The sequence below is a fragment of the Cervus canadensis genome, chromosome 33, assembly GCF_019320065.1.
Source record: "Cervus canadensis isolate Bull #8, Minnesota chromosome 33, ASM1932006v1, whole genome shotgun sequence".
NCBI lineage: Eukaryota > Metazoa > Chordata > Mammalia > Artiodactyla > Cervidae > Cervus > Cervus canadensis.
The window spans coordinates 22,160,319-22,180,350 of record NC_057418.1 but is presented as its reverse complement, the minus strand read 5'-3'; the positions used below and the strand labels follow the sequence as shown (position 1 = coordinate 22,180,350).

At 48.1% G+C, this 20,032-nt stretch overlaps 2 protein-coding genes and 1 pseudogene across 4 annotated transcripts in view; 2 read left to right on the top strand and 1 right to left on the bottom strand.

The window, feature by feature from the left end:
• LOC122433855 (UL16-binding protein 3-like) overlaps positions 1–10,383 on the top strand; it is a 39,084-nt gene extending 28,701 nt beyond the window's left edge. Inside the window, exons 2-5 of one of the 3 annotated variants that reach the window (XM_043456832.1) lie at positions 7,096–7,347; positions 7,588–7,863; positions 8,480–8,612; positions 9,841–10,383. In XM_043456832.1, coding sequence (XP_043312767.1) covers positions 7,096–7,347; positions 7,588–7,863; positions 8,480–8,595 — 644 coding nt within the window. In that variant the 3' untranslated portion in view covers positions 8,596–8,612; positions 9,841–10,383. Of the gene's footprint in view, positions 1–7,095; positions 7,348–7,587; positions 7,864–8,479; positions 8,613–9,776 lie in introns of all 3 variants that reach the window. The other 2 variants (XM_043456831.1, XM_043456833.1) reach the window with 2 other exon arrangements.
• LOC122433850 (UL16-binding protein 1-like) overlaps positions 1–20,032 on the bottom strand; it is a 115,844-nt gene that overhangs the window by 58,786 nt on the left and 37,026 nt on the right. The window lies entirely within an intron of this gene.
• Positions 2,823–4,371, top strand: LOC122433804 (annotated as a pseudogene).

Genomic DNA, 20,032 nt, shown 5'->3' with positions numbered 1-20,032 from the left:
GAAGCTGAGGAGAAGGAGAGAGATGAGGGAAGGGCAGGGCAGTGGAAGGGTCAGGACACAGACGACGTTTATCAGTTAAGTTTGCCACCTGAACTGGCACCGGAAGCGGTAACTGGGCTGGCTGAAAAGTTCTTTCAGGTTTCCATAAGATGGTGTGGAGAACCCTGAGGAAACTCAGTACAGTGACAAGGTCAGTGATCATCCAAGGCAAGCTCAGGATGGGGAAGGAGGAAGCCCTGAACACTCCCCTCCATGAGCTTCTTGCCAGAAATTCTTCCCTGACCTCTGATCAATTTCTATTAATTAACAAAGTGATCTAACTAGGAAGATTCTGGCTATCAGCCCACGAAACTTCCAAGAAGTGGGAAGAGGAGGAAGTGGCAACACCACGGTTGCGAGCTAGCAGTCTGGGGAAATTAAGTGAAGTGAAGTCACTCAGTCGTGTCCGACTCTTTGTGACCCGGTGGACTGTAGCCTACCAGGCTCCTCTGTCCATGGGATTCTCCAGGCAAGAATACTGGAGTGGGTTGCCATTTCCTTCTCCAGGGGATCGTCCTGACCCAGGGATTGAACCTGGGTCTCCCGCATTGCAGGCAGACGCTTTTAACCTCTGAGCCACCAGAGAAGCCTGGGAAAGCCTCAGGTTAATGACTGCAACTGCCCTACCTTGGGGTGGGGGTGGGGGCATCCGGGCAGAGCAACGCCGAGGCCCCAGAAGTGCAGTCTGTGCCTCCCCAGAAAGGATCCGCTCCTCTGACCTGGCATCCTCCACTCCTGCAAAATCGAGATCTAGGTGGAAAAGGGAGATATAGGTGGCCCCGAGACCCGTCTTGGCTTCCTGGACTTGCTTCTCATTGTCTGGTTCAGCGGGACACCCAGCAGAGAGTTCGGGGATGAACCTGCCAGGCAGGGGCGTGGGGAAGTTGGGTGAGTTAAGACCTGAACAGGCTTGGTGGTGTGCGCAAGGGTTCTTGAAACTTCTTGCGGGGTGGCGCCGCACCCCTCTCCTCTTTCCCTTCCCCTGGGTCGGGTCCTTTACTCCTCGGTGGCTCCCCCGGGCTACTTGCAGGAGCTCCGGGCCAGAACAGGGGTGCCTTGGTGAAGTAGTAATGCGGAGAGTTTGGGAGGTGACGCTAGGAAAAGAGGGGGCCGGGACGCTACAGGAAATGCTGTTGAGGCCTCACAGGGCTCAGCCCGGCCCCTGGGAAGTGAGAGTCCTAGAGCCCGGGGAAGGGACCACAAGCCCACGATCTGCCCTTCTGCGCCATCGCAGCCACAGCGCTCCTGCGCCAGGCTTCAGCACTACGTGAACCCTGAACTTCAGATGTTCAAGCTGCTTTTAGAAAAGGCAGAGGAACCAGAGATCGAATTGCCAACATCCACTGCATCATCGAAAAAGCAAGAGAGTTCCAGAAGAACATCTATTTCTGCTTTATTGACTATGCCAAAGCCTTTGACTCTGTGGATCCCAATAAACTGTGGAAAATTCTGAAAGAGATGGGAATACCAGACCACCTGAGCTGCCTCTTGAGAAACCTGTATGCAGGTCAGGAAGCAACAGTTAGAACTGGACATGGAACAACAGACTGGTTCCAAATAGGAAAAGGAGTCCATTAAGGCTGTAAATTGTCACCCTGCTTATTAAACTTATATGCAGAGTACATCATGAGAAACGCTGGGCTGGAGGAAGCACAAGCTGAAATCAAGATTGCCGGGAGAAATATCAATAACCTCAGATATGCCGATGACACCACCTTATGGCAGAAAGTGAAGAAGAGCTAAAGAGCCTCTTGATGAAAGTGAAAGAGGAGAGTGAAAAAGTTGGCTTAAAGCTCAACATTCAGAAAACTAAGATCTTGGCATCCGGTCCCATCACTTCATGCAGAAACAGTGGGGAAACATGGGGAAACAGTGGAAACAGTGGCTGACTTTATTTTTCTGGGCTCCAAAATCACTGCAGATGGTGATTCCAGCCATGAAATTAAAAGACGCTTACTCCTTGGAAGGAGAGTTATGACCAACCAAGACAGCATATTAAAAAGCAGAGACATTACTTTGTCAAAAAAGGTCCGTCTTGTCAAAGCTATGGTTTTTCCAGTGGTCGGGTATAGATGTGAGAGTTGGACTATAAAGAAAGCTGAGCACGGAAGAATTGATACTTTTGAACTGTGGTGTTGGAGAAGACTCTTGAGAGTCCCTTGGGCTGCAAGGAGACCTAAACAGTCCATCCTAAAGGAGACCAGTCCTGGGTTTTCATTTGAAGGACTGATGTTGAAGCTGAAACTCCAATATTTTGGCCACCTGATATGAAGAGCTGAATCATTTGAGAAGACCCTGATGCTGAGAAAGATTGAGGGCAGGAGGAGAAGGGGATGACAGAGGATGAGGTGGTTAATGGCATCACTGACACAATGGACATGGGTTTGCGTGGACTCCGGGAGTTGGCAATGGACAGGGAGGCCTGGCGTGCTGCGCTTCATGGGGTCGAAAAGAGTCGGACGCGACTGAGCGACTGAACTGAATTGATGATCTGCACACAGAGCCCCTTCTGGTCCCTTCCTACTACTGATGAACTGAACTAGGTTCATTCCCTACTGCTCTCTGCCCTTGAAGGACCACGGGTCCCTTCCCTACTGCTCTGGGCCCTTGAAGGACCAGCGGTCTTTATCACGGATCAGTTAATCCCGGCAGGGTGGCCGGGGTAGGAGCTATTCAGCTTTCAAGGGCTCGGGCTGGGTGGGTGGCATTAGGTGGCCTAGCTTCTCCTGGGCAGTGAGGCAGGTGCTTACAGCAGGATGGATGTACAGGGCCATCTCCCTGGGATGGGGATCCTGAAGGCTGCCGCTGGTACAGTTCGGGTCCACTAGGCTGCCTGCGGCCCGGTCCCCCCCTGCCACCAGAACTCCCACACACTGTATCAGTGTTTGGGCTCAAGCTGTCCTGTCCTGGCAAAGTAGTTTCTGAAGTAATGACACTAAATGCAGCTCAACTTGATAGTAACGTCAAAAAGCTTCACAGTCTTAGAGTTGAAATGAAGGAAAAGTTGCCATCCCGAAATTGAAGAAGGAAAACTTCAGTCTTGGACAAAATGACCAGCAGAGGAGCCCATTTATGATCCTGTACATGCAGCTCAAGCCGTGTCTACACGTGTGTTTTATATCAGCCTAGGGATTTGCTATCCAGGTATATTTCTTGTAGTACTAGTATTAGCTGTTTTCAATCTTCACAGTGTGAAAAGGATTGAACTGGAAGATAGCATCAGCACCAGCAGTCGATCCCATGGGCTGTCTTAGTCCCAATCGTTCCCAGATGTCTCAGTATGTGAGAGGCAACATCCCAAAAATACAGCTCCCATCTCCAGTTATCCTCCCTTGTGGGTAGAGGAGTAGGACTTGAGAAGCGTCACTCTTTTGGAGGTCAAAGCTAAGGTGAATGATATCAAAGTATCTATCCAGGGAGAGGAACTCAAAAAATGTACTCTAAGAAGGTATCTTTTGGTGTACTTTCCATGGGGGTTATGTAGATGAAAAAGATCCAGTTAAAGAGCAACAAGCATTTTTAAAAAGAGGTAGAGATCAAGTTTCTGAAATTCCGGTGACAACGATGCTCCCTGAAAGTTGTAAGCAACGAGATCTTCATCACAGAAATCTTCCTATTACCCACTTGTGAACAGAAGGGGAAAAGCCCATGGTGGATTGCCTTACATGAACTTGGGGGATCTTAAATTGTTTTTATGACAGTGCAAATATGTAGAGGACAACAGTCCGCAGGCAACTTCTCAACAAAAGCTAGTTCACATGGCTGCTCAGATTGCCTGTGGAATGAGCTACCTGGTCAGAAGGAAGTCCTCCACAAAGACCTGGCAGCTAGGAGCTCTGTCATTGAACAACTTCAAGTTAAGAGCAAAGCCAGTCCCTCTCCAGAGTCTTGTTCCCCATGGACTCTCACTGTCTGGGGAACAGCAAAAACACGGGATTGATGGATGACTTTTGAAAGTCTGGTTAATAATGAGTTCTCCAGCCTTCCCTGGTGATCCAGTGGCTAAGACTCCACACTCCCAATGCAGGGACCTGGGTTCCATCCCTGGTGGGGGAACTGGATCCTGCATGCCACAACTAAGAAGTCAGCATGCTGCTACTAAAAGAGCCCAAGTGTTTATGACTCTGGCCATTGCCCTAAGTGGACATCTACCCGTTTGATGTGGCCGAGTACCTGAAAGAGGGTTACCAAATAGCCCCGCTTATCAACTGTCCTGATGAACCATTTCTGTGATGGCTTGTGCTGGGCCTTCGATCCAGAGGAGAGGTGCAGTTCCAGGAAAGGACCCGGGGTCTCACAGAGGTCCGTGCGGCCCTGGGGGCCTGTGTCTGACTCTCCTCTCACAGTCCCCCAGCGTCAGGAGGAAGGTGCCTTTCGAGGCCCACTTTGAACCATCCAGTCACGTCTATCACCCAGGATCAGAGCAGCAGATTTGTCTTTCAGAACACCAAGCTTTAGGAATACTTTAACATCTGAACTTTCTAAGACAGACTTACTGATGTGGAATACTTTCTCAATCTCACTTTTATTAGCTTGAACTGAAAATGTTTGTGTAAATCTTTTACATATAGTTCCCTTAGAGGTACAGATATATTCTTACAAAATAAATAGTTTTTAAAATTGTTTAAACACACGTATTTGGACTAACAATCATATTACCAACTGCTTTTTATTGCCTGAATTCTACAAGGTAATGCAGTTGATTCACCTTTAAAGTTTTGGTTTCTTTCACTAGTTTTGGAGGTGATTCGTCTTCAACATGCAGTACTTTTTCTTAGGAAAATAAAAATCATCCAGCAGTTATGGGCTACTGTCCACCCCCCTCATTTGCTGCAGAGTAGCTCTTTGTTCCAAAGTGCCCTAGGGGAAGCCACAGGCATGAGCAGAGGATAGTGGCCACATAACAGCTCTAGTGTCACATCCAGGCCAGCTGCTGCTGGGTCTTGTTGTTCCCTGTGGCCCTGCTTATGCCAAAACACATAACCACTTCTATCCTATGATGGCTGGCCTCGCTGAACTAATGATTAGGGGTTGATGAGCCAACATCATGATGGGGAACTCCATTCCATGACCAGAGGCCTCATCTCTGCCAGGCCCCAGGACCACACCAGGAGCCACGTTTAAATGGTGTGACTTTCTCCACTGCAACACTCAGGGTCTGTGTTGTGAGCCTTCAAGTAGAAAATGGCTTGTAGCACCTTTCTGACCACAGACACCTCTGATGTCCTGGTTCTGCTGGGTCATCTGCCCAGGAAGCAGCTCCAGCCATGCTCACCGTTCACCAATTGTGACTGCTTTTGTGCTGGGACAGCAGATTGCAGCAGAGACCTCGGGTCTGCGAAGCCTAAAATATGTCTTCTGTACCATTACAGGAAACCTAAAGCCAAGTGGTGTTAAATGGAGATAGGATAAGGACCACACCCCTGCAGCCCTTGAGAGGTTGTAGATTGGCACTTGTCTCTGTATTTCCTCTAGGATATTGTGTACACGTACTATTGGGGGATGTGGAGGTAGGGTCTGAAGTCTGAATCTGGAATTCACCAATATGGTAGCCTTCACCCCACGTTAATTTATTAGCTACTAAGGACTCCATGAATGTCACAGGTCCAGAGCATGTGAAATGACCGCTCCGTGGGCTGTGGACCCGATGATAACCACTGTAAGCAGAACCTGGGACTGCTTTCCATTGATGGCCTGGTACTCTGAGCTTCGCTCAGCAACTGGGGGACCATGATAATGCTATAGTTCCTGTGCATGATATTAGAACCACTAGGTGCAATGTGAATGTGAGAGTAGTTTCTGCTTCTGCAGGTTCACTTACCCCAGTAAATAATCAGGTGGTTCTTTGGGAAAGAATGGAAGGACTTTTGCACTGGATGTGGTGATGAAAGGGCCCTCCTCTTTAGAACATGGTTTCTTTCTCTGGTGGTACCTTCTGAGAAGTGACTCAGATCCAGAAAATGTGCCTGGATCAGAAGTTTGGTAGGAATGGATGCTTTTGGCTTCCTGATCATCCAGCCTTGTGTGCTGTCTCTCTTTAATTCTTTCAATGGTACAGTTTGTATCTAGGTTCCTGCCCATCTGTTTGCCTTTAGGATCGCCCTGTGCTATGAGCCAGCATCATATTCTCTGCAGTCAGGCCCTGGCTGGCATTGAGACTCTCTAATCACTTTGAGCCCTGAACCTACTATTCTGCTGACCTAGAGCACCCCCACCTGGAATCTGATTTTTCCACAACTTCCATCCCTCTTCCTGATATAAGCCCACAGGAACACCATGTCCTCCTACCGTCCCTGACCCTCAGCAAAAGTTCATCTTGGAGCTATTGGAGATGCTTCTCATCCACGCTTTCCTCTCAGGCTCCATAGAGTCCATCAGGCTTTCCCATGGAGCTGGTGGACTGCACACACTTCCCTGCCCTTTCACACCGTGTCCGCCCTGGCAGATTCACTTCTCTGAGCCTTGGATCCCCTCCTCTACCACCTGTCTTGGAAGTTCTGGACTTTCTCTTTCATGCCACGTGGGCCAGGCCTTTCTCCAGGCTTCCAAGTCCCATCCTAGTGGGAGATCACCAAGTCTCCCCAGCCTTGCTAAGTCCTTTGACCCGTAATTATAAACTCTCCCTTCTCTAGCTTTCGGTTCTGTGCTCATCCTCCCCACCCACACCCCCACTGTCTGTGACCCACTTCCTCAGGAACAGCCCCCTTACCCTCTGCATCTCCCACAGACACTCAGAGAGAACCTGACATCCTCTGGGTTTGGGCCTTTCCTTCTGAACCAGCCTGGCCCATCCCTGGGAAACGTATGTGTTGGTTAGTGCTACGTGCGGAGCTCGTGAGCAGAGTGGAAACGGGGCGTCTCCAGGGCTGTGTGGTTTCTTGCCTGCCTGAGGCTTCGTCACCTTCCTCAGTCGTGCCTGGTGAGGGGTGGGGGGCAGGCGGGGGTCCTGCTCTGTCAGCCCAGCCCGCAGCCTTCCTCTGCTGTCACAGACCTGGGGGAGGAGGCCTATGGGTCTTCACCTCCCAAAGTCACCCTCTCTGCGGTTTGCCTTCACAGACGCTCACTCTCTGTCCTATAACTTCACCATCACTCCTCGGCCCAGACCTGGACAGCCGTGGTGTGAGGTTCATGGCCAGGTGGACGGACAGGATTTTCTCTCCTATGACTGTGGTCATGCTAAGATCATATTCACAAGTCCATTGGGAGAAGAAGTGAAAACCATGAAGTCCTGGGACACACAGATCGAAACTCTCAGAGACATCAGGGACCAACTGCGTGACTTTACACTGGAGAAACCCACGGTCACGGGTAAGTTAGAAAGTCCAAGTACAGGAGGAGCAGATGGGGCTTAAAAACACAGTTGGATATTGGTTCTTCCCTAGTCATCCAGTGGAAAGAGCAGCTGTTGCATGAGAGACCAGGGCCAGATTAGCTGAGCCCAGATGACCTGCAACGAGGGGACGTGAACCCAGGGGAGGTAGACCCAGGTGGGGAAAAGAATCTGTCAAGCCCAGAGGCTGAAGTCTTTCTTTCCCACGGTGGGAGCAGACCCTCTCACCCTGCAGGCCAGGATGACATGTCGCTGTGAGGATGACAGACACATCAGTGGATCCTGGCAGTTTGGCTTGAATGGACAAATGAGCCTCCACTTTGATTCGGAGAATGGACACTGGAGAGTGGATCACCCTGGAGGCAGATGGATGAAAGAGAAGTGGGAGAATGACAGAGCTGTGACCGAGTTCCTGAAGAAGGTCTCCATGGGAGACTGCCGGGCCTGGCTTCAGGCTTTCATGGGGCGCTGGGAGAAAATGTTGAAGACCTCGGGTAAGTGAGAAGGGAGGAGAAAGTGATAGTCCCCTCGTGGTGACATGGACTGACTCCCATGTGTGTGTGTGTGTGTTTGAGAAAGTGATCTGTCAGAGGTGAGTTGTCCTGGCAGACCAATGACCCGGGGGTGCTCTGTCATCCTCCTTCTTCTTCCACCTCCTGTCGTCTCTCCTCACAGCACAGGCCTTTCTGCGACTGAACATGGATTTTTGCTGATCCCAAACCTGTAGACATCTTTTTGATTTCTGGGATTTATTTCTCACTGTATCCTCTTTCCAGAATCTTCTTTTAAATGTCACCAATCCTCCTTCTGGAAATCTGTCAGTACCACCTCTGCTCTCAGCTCCTGAGGACTCCATCTTCACGTCACCATCTCTGTGTCACAGCACGACTGAGTGGCTGTGTTGGAAACCTCGCTCCCCCATCAGCTGTCAGAGCCCCCTGAGGACTGGGCTCCTCCCTTCCTCCATCTTATCTGAGGACCTGTGACAGGGGTCTCCATGTGATGGGTGCAAGCTGTCTGTAGAGGAGGGGTACCTGAGTTAGGGGGGCTGAGGAGGCATCTGCCGAGTTTGGGGTCTGGACAAGGGCATCATTCTCACTCTCCTTGCAGCATCACCGACCACGGTCCCCCCTAGAGTCCAGCCCAGGGCCACAGCCATCAAGACTGAAGCCTGGATCCTCCCTGTGGTCCTCACCAGTTTCATCATAACTGTCTTCCTGGGCTGAGTCCTTTCAAAGAACAGGTTCTGAGGGCAGAATCCAGAGGGAAGGCAGGGGCACAGGGCCTGGTGTGAGGGGGGGAAGGTGAATCCCAGCCGACCCCTGCCCCTCACTGAACCTCTTCATCCTGGAAATGAGCAGGTGGATAAGACCCCATGTCACCTGAGAGCAGAACTCAGACAAGCTCAGCCCTGAGTTCTGAGAGGTCCCCAGTGTCAGCAGACATTGTGAAAAGGGAGGGGCCCTCACTAGGCTGAGGGCCTATTGATGCTGAAAGGGTTGAGCCACGTCCCCTGACTGAGCACAGACCGCTGGCTGGCAGGGCCCAGGGTGGGTGGTGTGAGAACAGCAGGCGCTCAGGGCGAGGGCAGGACTCCCGGGGCTGAGAGCAGCATGGGGGCTCCTCATGACGTGTCAGCAGGGAGGGGACCCACCCAGGGGCCAAGATGAGAGGGGCCGGGCTCATCCCAGGAGGAAGGGCAGGAAGGCCTTTGCAGACCCAACTCCAAAGGCCTGTTCTCACCGGAAGTGGCTTGGGCCAAGCAGGCAAGGCAGGAGCCCCACAGCAGAGACTGTGGGAAGGGGCGAGGCCAGGCCTGTGCTCCTGGGGCAGCAGCAGTTCTGACTCAGCCTGTGGCCTGCTCGTCACCAGCCTCCTGGGGACCCAGAGCCTCCATCACTGAGCGGCCCTGCCTTGAGCAGAGGTCCTGGGGATGGTGGGCCTGAGCTGGGGTGGAGGCGCCCAGCTGGGCGGGACCAGGAAGAGATGGGGGGCAGGGACCTGGTCCTGAGAGCTGTGTGTGCTGCTCAGAGGCTGGAGGGGAGCGAAGGAAGGAGGTTTGCCTGCAGCCCCCCAGGGCTGTCAGGAGGCAAGGTCCCTCCTCCGGGGACCTGCTCCCTGGTCCTTTAGGCCCCCCTCCGGGAGGATCTGGACCTGAGTGAAGGGAGCAGATTGATTCCTCACTGGCTCCAGTCCTGAGCCTGAGCAGGGGGTGTCAGGGCCTGGGGTGACTCTGTGATGCAGGAAGGAAGGAGAAGGGGACAAGAAGCTGCTGGGCCCGTGGTGGGGGTGGGGGACATAGGAGCCCCTCAGTGAGGGCGGGGCTGGGGAGGGCTGGGGAGGGGCAGCCCCAGGAAAGGGACAGGAGTTCCTCACGCTCCTGGATCAACCTCTTTCTTTTCTGCAGGAGATGGTGCTCCCAGGAAGCCCAACAGGTGCTCTGTCTGCCTTTCTCTTGTTCTTCTCTTTAGATCCAGGAGATCAGACCCCATGAATCCTGAGTATGTTATCCGGTTGCTGTGACACAGTAGATGCATCATCTCATGGCCTTTATCACATTTGATGAAATCCTACTCAGCATCTTAAAATACAAAAACAGAAACAATTTATTTCACCACTTTTTTTTGGTGATACATGATGGAATACCTATACTTAAATATTCAAGTACTTGAAGAAATCTCCAGAAACAGGACATTTTTCATCTTATTCTAGTTTGTGGATAGTTAGACTATTCTGTGCCTCGTGACCTCATTCTTGCAAGTGATATTGCAAGAAAAATGCCATTTGCTGTTATACAACTCAGGGATTCTTTCTGTGTCTGGAGAAACCACTTCAGCCTATTTTCAATTGAGCGAAGTTTTATTTATGACTGTCTCCCTTAATAATTTATTATGCTGAAAGTGAAAGTGTTAGTCGCTCAGTCCTGTCTGACTCTCTGCGACCCCGTGGACTGTAGCCCGCCAGGCTCCTCTGTCCATGGGATGCTCCAGGCAAGAACACTGAAGTGGGATGCTGTTTCCTTCTCCAGGAACCTCTCCAACTCAGGGATTGAACCCGCGTCTCCTGTGTCTCCCTCATTGACAGGCGGATTCTTTACCATCTGAGCCACTGGGGAAGCCCATTTATTATGCTACTGCTTTTTAAATCAAAATCTCAGTACTCCAGAAAACTTGAAGTATATAAGGTTCTCTCTCACGAGAGAAGTCATGATGTTTCACCATTTCTCCACCTTATGGGATTAAATGTAACTGGTGCTTCTGAGAAAACATGGTCTGAGTGGATGCGTGCACCCTGTGTTCATGGCAGCGCTGTTCCCAGCAGCCAGGCCTGGAAGCCACCTCGTGTCCACTGACAGATGAATGGAGAGAGAAGATGGTGACATATATCCAGTGCAATGTTACTCAGCGTCAAAAAGAATGAAATAACGCCATATGTAGCAACATGGATGGACCTAGAGATTGTCATATTGACCGACATACGTCAGACAGAGAAGCAGAAACACCTTTTGCCATCACTTACATGCGGAATCCAAAAAGTCGTGATACAAGTTCTCTTACTTACGAAAGAGACTCAGAGACTTAGAGAGTGAATTTATGGTTGCTGGGGGAAAGGATGGGTGGAAGGGATAGTTAGGGAGTCTGGGATCAAGATGTAGACACTGATTTATTTAAAATGGATAACCAACAAGGACCTACTGTATAGCACATAGAACTCTGCTCAGTGTTATGTGGTAGCCTGGGTGGGGAGGGGAGGGGAGTCGGGGAAGAATAGATGCATGTACGGAAGTGAAAGTGAAAGAAAATTAGTTAAACAATCATGTCTGACTCTTTGGGATCCCATGGACTGTAAGGTGCCAGTTCCTCTGTTCATGGATTCTCCAGGCAGGGGAGTACTGGAGTGGGTTGCCATTTTCTTCTCCAGGGGATCTTCCCAACCTGGGGTTCGAACCCCGGTCTCTTGCATTGCAAGCAAATTCTTTACCAACTGACCCACCAGGGAGGATAGAGAAATGTATGTGTGTGTGAAATCCCTCGCCTAGCTTCTTTGTGCTGCTCATCAGGATGCCTGAACTCCTCTCTGGGTGTATATTTCCGCTTTGCTTCCATATTAAGTAAACTGTTTCTCTGTATGTCTCCAGTAATAACATTGGTACCTATTTTTACAGTTTTTGCCTCCTTGAAACATTCTTACTTTGAAAGACAGTAAGAGCCAAGGGAACTTAGCATCTCGCCCCTGGTGTTTAGTATCTAGAATTCCTCATTTTACACCAAGCTACCCAGGTTCAATTCCTGGGCAGGAAACTAAGATCCCTCTTTAGCACCGCTCACTGCTGTCTCTCTGAGATCAATATTAAGGAAATATGCACCTTACATTAAGTTGTAACTATCCACCTCAAATATACAGGTAGAGGGGCTTCACAAGTTTGTCATGGGAGATTTTGCCTCCACCAAGAGTTTAGAAAAAAAGAAAGTCCTCTCAAAGTTAACCTGTTTCCTTCCCTTTCTAGGGCCTTTAATGTCTATTGTTGTTCTTTCCTTTCTAGTCCTTGTTTATTTAACGTTGTGATTGACTTTGTGTCTGTAGGATCTACCAGTTTGAAATAACACTCATGGTGGCTCAAGAAATATAGCCCATTCCAGTGGAGGGTGGCCCAGATCCATGTAGGTCCCTGTGAGGGACTTCTGCACCTTGAGGGGAGGCTCAGTTCAGTGGTCCCTGTCCAGCAGGGAGAAGTTTGGATAGAAGAAAGCTTCGGCCCCTTAACCCTTCAGAATAAGGGTGTAGAACCCCTCAGTGGGTCATGAGACAGGCTGGGACAGTTTGCTGCAGTGAGTGTACCTGGACAAAAGTCACATCAAGCATCAAAATACAAAGAAATTATAAGGGGCTGAAAATAATTGTGTGCCTGTGCAGTTGGGGCAAATAATCAACAACAAGATACAAAAAGACCAAAAACCCAAAGCGATTTCAGAGCAGCCAGGAGCAAAAGCAGGTACTGGTCATGATCCCTGCACACAGCACCACCAAGGGGAACAAATCACCCAGGTCATCCCCCTGGTCAGAACCTAGGACCCGCCCCCACGCTCATCTCATATGTAGGACCGGATCCCCCACGCTCTGGAGCCAGCAAGGAAACATGTTACTGGTTTTTGCTTCCTCATGAGTCCCAATGAAGCTTCTTTTCCCCTGAATCTGTGTCTGGCCTTTTATCAGCTTCTATTGATCGAGTCCAGGAACCCTGGCTGGTAACACAGGAGGACTTTGGCTAAATAAAGGTCAGGAATGCTGCTTGGAGATGGTGTCTCCAGTGGGCTTCATCAGAAACAGGGATTGAACACATGCAGATTCCAGGTGGGGGCTCACTGTGTCAGGAACAGAGCAGGCGCAGTGGCTGATATGACCAGAGAGATGGGAAGGCCAGCCGGGTCCTGACCGCAGAGAGTGTGATGCTGGTTCACAGCACAGGGCGACCCTAGAGGCAGACAGCCTGGATGGGCGGCCAACCTAGATACAACCTGCACGGTGGAAAGGAATGACACAAAGGAGTTCCCTGCTGGCCCACTGGGCAGGACTCCGGGCCTTCACTGCCAGGTGCCCGGGTTTGATCACTGGTCAGGGAACTAAGATCCCAAAAGCCAGGCAGCCGACCAAAAAACAAAAAACCCCAGAAACGAAAATAAAACACAAGCTGGATGATTAGGACGCTGAAAAGAGCCATCCCAATAGCTTGTCTGGATACACTGCCCAGTTTCTAGAACTGAGCCAGTTATCAGAACCAAGAATCCATGACTAGAGAGAGATGCCAGTTTCCAGCAGGAAGGCCCACTTATCACCATGGCAAGCGCAGTGCAGCAGTCTCTGGCCTTCCCCATCCTTGGGAGCCACATGGCCATTGACTCAGGTAAGTGCACACTGGGACGCAGAAGCCACCCCAACATTCCTGTGGACCCAGTGTGTGACTGACATCGTGCCCAGGGATCTGAAGCATCATCACAGCCCCACTGCTATTAATGTGATGCATGAGATACAGAGTATTGAATACATAACCGTCCTGCATCCTGCTTACAGGGGTATCATGGTGTGTGAAGACCCACACAGTGGTTATTTCCCATTCCGTGGATTTGAACCAGTGATGGAAAACTCTCTGTTTTAATTTAGGGAAGAGGGCAACTATGACTGTGATAATTTCTTGTCAAAATGGGGCATAGGCCTGCCTCAGCTTGGAGAAGAGACACTGAATTGGAAGTATTCCTGAGTTCCAAGTCCTAGATTTGAGCCTTGTATGATTAAAATCTCAATCTCTTGGTCTGCCATTTTGTTGTAACATACCCAGTTAGTAGTAGCTAAAGGAAGGATAACTGGAGTTTTAATAGACAAAATAAATCTCTTTCTTTTAGAAGAATAGGCCTGAAACCCAGTCAGGACCTGGCACTTCAGGGAGACTTGTAGCCAGGTGGCCAGTTGCCTAGTTTTATAAAAAGTAAGGTAGAAGTTACTAGCTTCCAGCAGACATTGTTTTGAGAATGGTGGCATCTAAGCCTGACATGACTCAGAAAACTCAAGTGTTTAGCAATACAATGTCTAATCTGAAATTACACCCATAGTAACACCTGGTTATTTCCCAGGATGTCTGAACCATAGCTGAGTACTCTATTTTGACTTTTAATTGTAAAATTTTTCTTTAATAGCCAAGCAGATGGCACCATTAATGATGTCAGTGTTTTTCTAGGTATGAGAAGATGCAAGAATTGGGACTCATAAAATCTCCTGAAAAGATCTAACTATCTGAAGGCCTGTTCTGCCAGTTTTTCCCAGAGCACGGAACGCCTCATTCTTGATCTTCACCCTGAACTCCTTTCAGGGCCGTTGAAAGTCAGCAGTTGCAGTGGCCATGATTTAATCTCTGTAGATGTAGATGGCAAGTGTCAATCTTCAGTTGGCAGAGCCCCTTTTTGCTCATAAACTTGACCATGATTTTGAGGGGGGCGTTTCATGACCATTTTATCCCACAGTGCTGAGAATGTCCATTCTCAGGTTTGGCAAAGAATTTGTTGACAGGCCACTCAATGTGCTGTTACTGGACTAGGCCATAAAACAGTGTCCAAAATTCTCTGGACCACCTGTCTTACTAGCCTCTTGGTCCAGGAAAACATTCCCTCTTGTTGCTTTTTCTCATATCTAGAGTTACACTGCCATCATCATCGATCTCATAGGGAACTATATATTATTTTATCAGAGGCCTCAGTCACACATTTGGCACTGTAAGAAATAGCAATTTTGTAAAACAGGTGAAATACAAAGAACATAGCCAGCAGTACTAGTAAAGTCACAAGTAAGACTTAAGAGCTTCCATTAGATGTAGCCCATCCCAGGTCGTCTGACTTAGTCTACTCTGTACAAATCTTTATCTTTCAGGGAAATTATACATTAACACCACCATCTATAAGGCACATAGCCCAGTTTTCTAGTGTTACTAGACTGATTACCTTTAGTATGATTTAATTGTTTTTAACACAGAGGAGACTTTAAACTTAAATTACCATAGCCTGGTGTTATCTATATAAATCTATCTCATAATTGTGGGAGATTTCTTTTTCTTTTGCTAAAACTTCTCTTTTTGCTCTGATTGAGCTTGAGGAATAGAAAAAGGCTCAAATTTATGGCCAGAGTCAGAGTAGGCATTTTTAATTGGCCCAGTGAGGGGATCCCGTCTGGTAGTATCACAGTGACCTGAATATGACTATAATTTTTTTTTAAGTAAATTTCCTCAGGGCCAACCAGTTAGAGTCTTATAGTAGAGAAATTTACCAAGGTAACCCAGAACTAGATACAGGTAATTGGCCACAAACCCAACAATTGGATTGATTTTTAAAACTGGCATAGAATCAGGCCTATGATAGAAAAGCATTTGTTTTATATGCAAAGGTCTAAGAAGTCAAGAAAACATTATAAATGATCATACGAAGCAGATCCAGCATCTTGGGCAAGCTGTCTACCTCTGATGTTGTTGTCTTTTCATCTTGGTGTAGTGTAGTTTTTCCTACTCCTGGAAAACACACGATTTAAACCTGTAATTTCTCAGATAGAAACCATAAAAGTTATAAGCACATTCACTGGTTCATTCACTCCTTTGTTAACTTTTGTGAAGTCATCAGGTTTTTCATTAGAATACCAAGACATATCAAAATGTTAAGAACTCCATATAATTTCTAGGATATCTGTATTAGTAATTTTTTATACATTATAACATGAGCGATTTACTACTCATTTGATAATCTTTTTCATGTAATTTAACCAACCAAATAAACAGTTTAATATCTCTCTTTGGGATGTTTCAGGGGCCCTCTGAAACACCCCAAAGTTAGCTAGATGTCAAAGGAACTTCAAAAGAATTCGATTTAGGAAGTTTTATTGAAAAGATCAATTAAAAGCTTTAGAACATTTGGTCAGATTTAGTCAATGTTGATGGGTGTATCATTTAGCTTGTTGATATGTCACAATGGGTGCAAATACCAAGGCTCAAGGTCTAGTGAAAGTCAGTTCTGCCATCTTGGACCTAATTGGCTCTAGCCAGTTTTCTTATGACCGTGTCATTCTTAACAAAATCTATTTATCTAACTAATTGTAATCTAATTTTAGAAAATCCTGATCATGCATAACTCTTTTTAGTATTTTTTTTACACTTTTTTTTACTGAAAGCACACTTCTTGCTTTCCTTTAGCAACCAAGAGCTAACTTTTATATTAGCATTTTATAGATTGGTGAGCATAAATACCAGTGATAATTTCTAAAACCCTTGCTTTCTTAAAACATTTTAGGATGGCATCAAACATTATTTATTTATAGTCCCAAATCTCTTTAGTTTTTTTGTAAAAGGAAATCAGTGTTTAGTAGTAAATGTTTCAAAATCTTATTTCATTTGGAAATGACCTAATTATTTAATAAACTTTTAATACTTAGTTTAGCACAACCGTTAGAAATTCAAGTTACACCAATCTGGAGAGACTATTTTAAACAGATATTTTTAAAGAACAATTATCTTTAATAGAGTTTATATACAAACTCATACCTCATCTACATTTTTTAGAAGTTTTTTTTTCACTCGAGGTAATTTCCTTGTTGACAAACCCGTAACAGGTATAATATTTAACTTATATTAAACCTAGGTACAATGAAAATATTTCACTTGATGTTAATTACTCTAAGACATGTCTATATTAGATAGGTCAACAAACAAACATTAATATCAGGTATTTAATACTGAATATTTCCCAGTTCACCTAAACCTGGAATTTATTGTTTAATTTAGAATTATTTGATTTGTAAGTGCTCACCCCCTTTTTTTAAGCCAATTAAATAGAGCTCATTTACAAATTAACCTAAAAAATATTTTCCAGGGACAAAGACATACCAAAACATATTTAGACAGACACAATGCAAGATCTGGCTTCATTTTCTAAGTTTGGTCATGAATTAGATATTACAATATAAAATTTAAATAAACAACATTTTTAAAGGCTTCTTTTTTTTCTTTTTCTTTCTTTTTTTTTTTTTTTCCCCGCAGTCTCAGGGGTTAAAGATGGTCTAGATGGGTATTCCTGAAAGCCCTGGTCTCAAGGCACAGGGAAAGAAAATCAAGTTCTAACAAAATGGTGGCAGGTCTAAATGGTGGCCAGACAAAGCAAAATAGCCGTCACAAATCACAACACAGAACAGAGTTAAAACACATATAAACCTGGCAGTCCTCATCAGACACTCCCTTGAATACAAGAATACAGTCTCTCAGAAAACCTTCTATAGAGACACAAAACTTCAGATATCTTCAAAGATTTCAAAAGGAGGAAAGGAAGCCAGGTTGAAAGAAGAAGGAGGAGGAGGCGGGAGAGGGGGGCAAAAGAGGTGGACTTACAGACGTCTCCTGCCACCTACAGACACCCAGGCATTACAGGACTTTTCCCTGGGCTTCCAGAAAAGGGAGACAAGAGACAATGCCGGCACACACACAAACACGGAGAGCTGAAGACAAACACACGGACAGACAAACGTCGGCCGACAACACAGCGCTGGGTTTTTGGGCCCCCTGAATTTTCTTGCCCCCTGGTACAAGGTTTACCTTACCGCATGGCGTCCACTGCTCACCAGACTCAGGATCAGGAGAGGAACTCTCCTTCCCGCAGAGCCGGCTGCCTTCCAGCGCGCTCGCTGGCCTCGGTCTTGCGCCGGCTGGAACGTCCAATCTGTTCCCCCTTTATAGAAAGCTTTCTCCTGCGCCAGATACCTTCCTGCTTCTCAGCAGGGCCTCAGATTTACACTGGACTTTCCTGTCCTGCCTGAGCACCGGTGCTATTATTTATCCTTCCCCTCTGTCCTGGAAGTGTTCTCTTTCCCCGGTCAAGGGATCCCGGACGAGCCCCCAAATGTTATGCCCGATGTCCAAATCCCCGAGCAGGAAGAGAAGGCTTCCAAGACAATGCAACTCACAAAAAAAGGGAAGTTTATTGCTGACTCGAGTCAGGGCTCCTGCCGCGTCCAACGCAGTGATGCGGGGTCAGAGAGCGCTGAGCCCAAGCTGTTACCCAAATATATAGGGTGTGCATAAGAACTTGGTAGCTGGCTTAAGCGGATTGGTTACATGTTTGCAAAGTAATCTTATTGGCTCAAACCTTCACGGGCTTTTTTCAAACTTGGGCGTTCACGGGCTTTTCAGCTTTCCCCTGATAGGTTCCCTTTTTCTTGCTAGGCGCATGTTGATTGGCTGGCTCCAGGTGGCCTGATAATCATGTTACCCTGGAAAACCAGGCCTACTCCTAATCTAGGCTGCCTGTCATGGCGCAGCCTCACACACAACACTTAAGGGATCAGCCAGTCACCTAAGCCACCCCACTGACTGACCCCTGGGCACACCCCTCCCCTCACCCCATAGAAGGAACAAGCTCACCCCACTACCTCGGGGAGTGAGCAAGCAAGGAACCTGTCATTTGTTCTCACTCCCCTCTGCTGCAGCAGGAGCCCCAATAAAGCCTTGCCTCAATTTCTTTTGATTAAGAAATTTGATTTATTGCTATTGTCTTTCCTCTGATTGATGTCTATTGATGAAGGAGGCCAAGAGCCTGGTGTGTATCAATTTGGGGACAAGAGACACATGGGGGCTTGGAGGAGGACAGGACACAGGCTTGGGTGGGGCACCAGCTTGGTGGGTTCAGGTGATCGATGTGTCAGGGGAAGACTCTCATGCATAGGCGTGGGGAGCAGGGGCTTGGGTATAATCTCTGGGAAGAGGCAACACGGGGAGCACGTAGCCCCAGTGGAGGAGTCTGGTGAAAAGACAAGTGACTGGGAGAGCAGGAGAAAGACAGAAGGACAGCGTTAGAGTCCTGGTCAGGACAGCCAGGTGGGGGAAGACAGGCCTCTCTGGACAGGCCTGGCCACCCCCAGAGAGAAAGTAGACTCCAGATGGGAGTGGAACCAACCGGGAGGTGATTTTAATGGGTGTCAAAAACGAGCATACTTCCAAGAACATGAAACTCCACCTGATTGCTCTTGCTACTTCCGTCATATTCTGCTCGCATCCATTTGCAAATCTATAAATTGGGAACCCAGCCTCACTCAGTGACAAGACATGAAATGGAGCACTGCCCGTGCTGAGGTGTCAGCGCGACCCTCTGAGGTCAGGACTCAGTCATCCCTGAAGCTAGCAAAGGCCAGAAGCCCCGTGATAACAGAGAGATGGATCCCTCTGTCACAGACGTTGACCTCTCAATGTCATTGATAGACCACTATGTCATTGATAGACCACTTCCCAAGAATTAGGAGGTCTTGTCAGTCCCAAAGAGTGTTGGATCATTTCACTCTTCACCAGGGGATAGCCCTGAGATGTGAACGTGAGATGTTTGATGCTGGCTGGATGCTGCATAAAAGTAAATTATGAGGGGGAAGAAAATGGATCACACAGGCTACCAGCGTAGAACAAGCAACCGGAAGAGACCGCCAGGTGGCGCCCGGTGGCAGCGCTGGATCCCGGTCTCCACGGGGAACCTGGAAATTCATGTTCTGGCCTCAGTCCTCCAACCCTTTCTTTGAGCAGTTACTTTGGCCCACAAAAGGTCTAGGACTACTCTGGGGCAGAAACTACTCGAAAACATATTGCTGATGACACTGCAGTTAAGGGCTGTCTCCAGGCCCTTTCAGGAGATCCGCAGAGTTCTTTGGTGTGGGTAGTTGTGGGGTGGTGGGTGGCATGGAAATCTTGAGTCTTTTAAGAAAAGCAGGGCTTCCCTCCTACCTTAGTCAGTAAAACCTCTGCTTGCAACGTAAAAGATTGGGCTTCGATTCCAGGGTCAGGAAAATCCAAAGAAGGAGGCCATGACGACCCACTGAAGGACTCTTGCCTGGAGAATCCCCACGGTCAGAAGAGCCCGGCGGGCTACAGTCCACGTGGTCGCAAGAGTCGGACACGACTGAGGGACACCATCGCAGGAAGACTGCAGGCGGGAATGGGAGGAAGGTTGAGGGGCCAGAAGGATTCGGAGGAGAAAAGAAACTTTGAGGGACAGGAGGAGACAGGAGTCAGTCAGGAGGGGGCGGCTGGGTGGGGCCACGCGAGGCTTCCGCTGCCAGAGAGGGAGGCCCCGGGTTCCCGGGACTGTCTGGGCGTCACCTGAG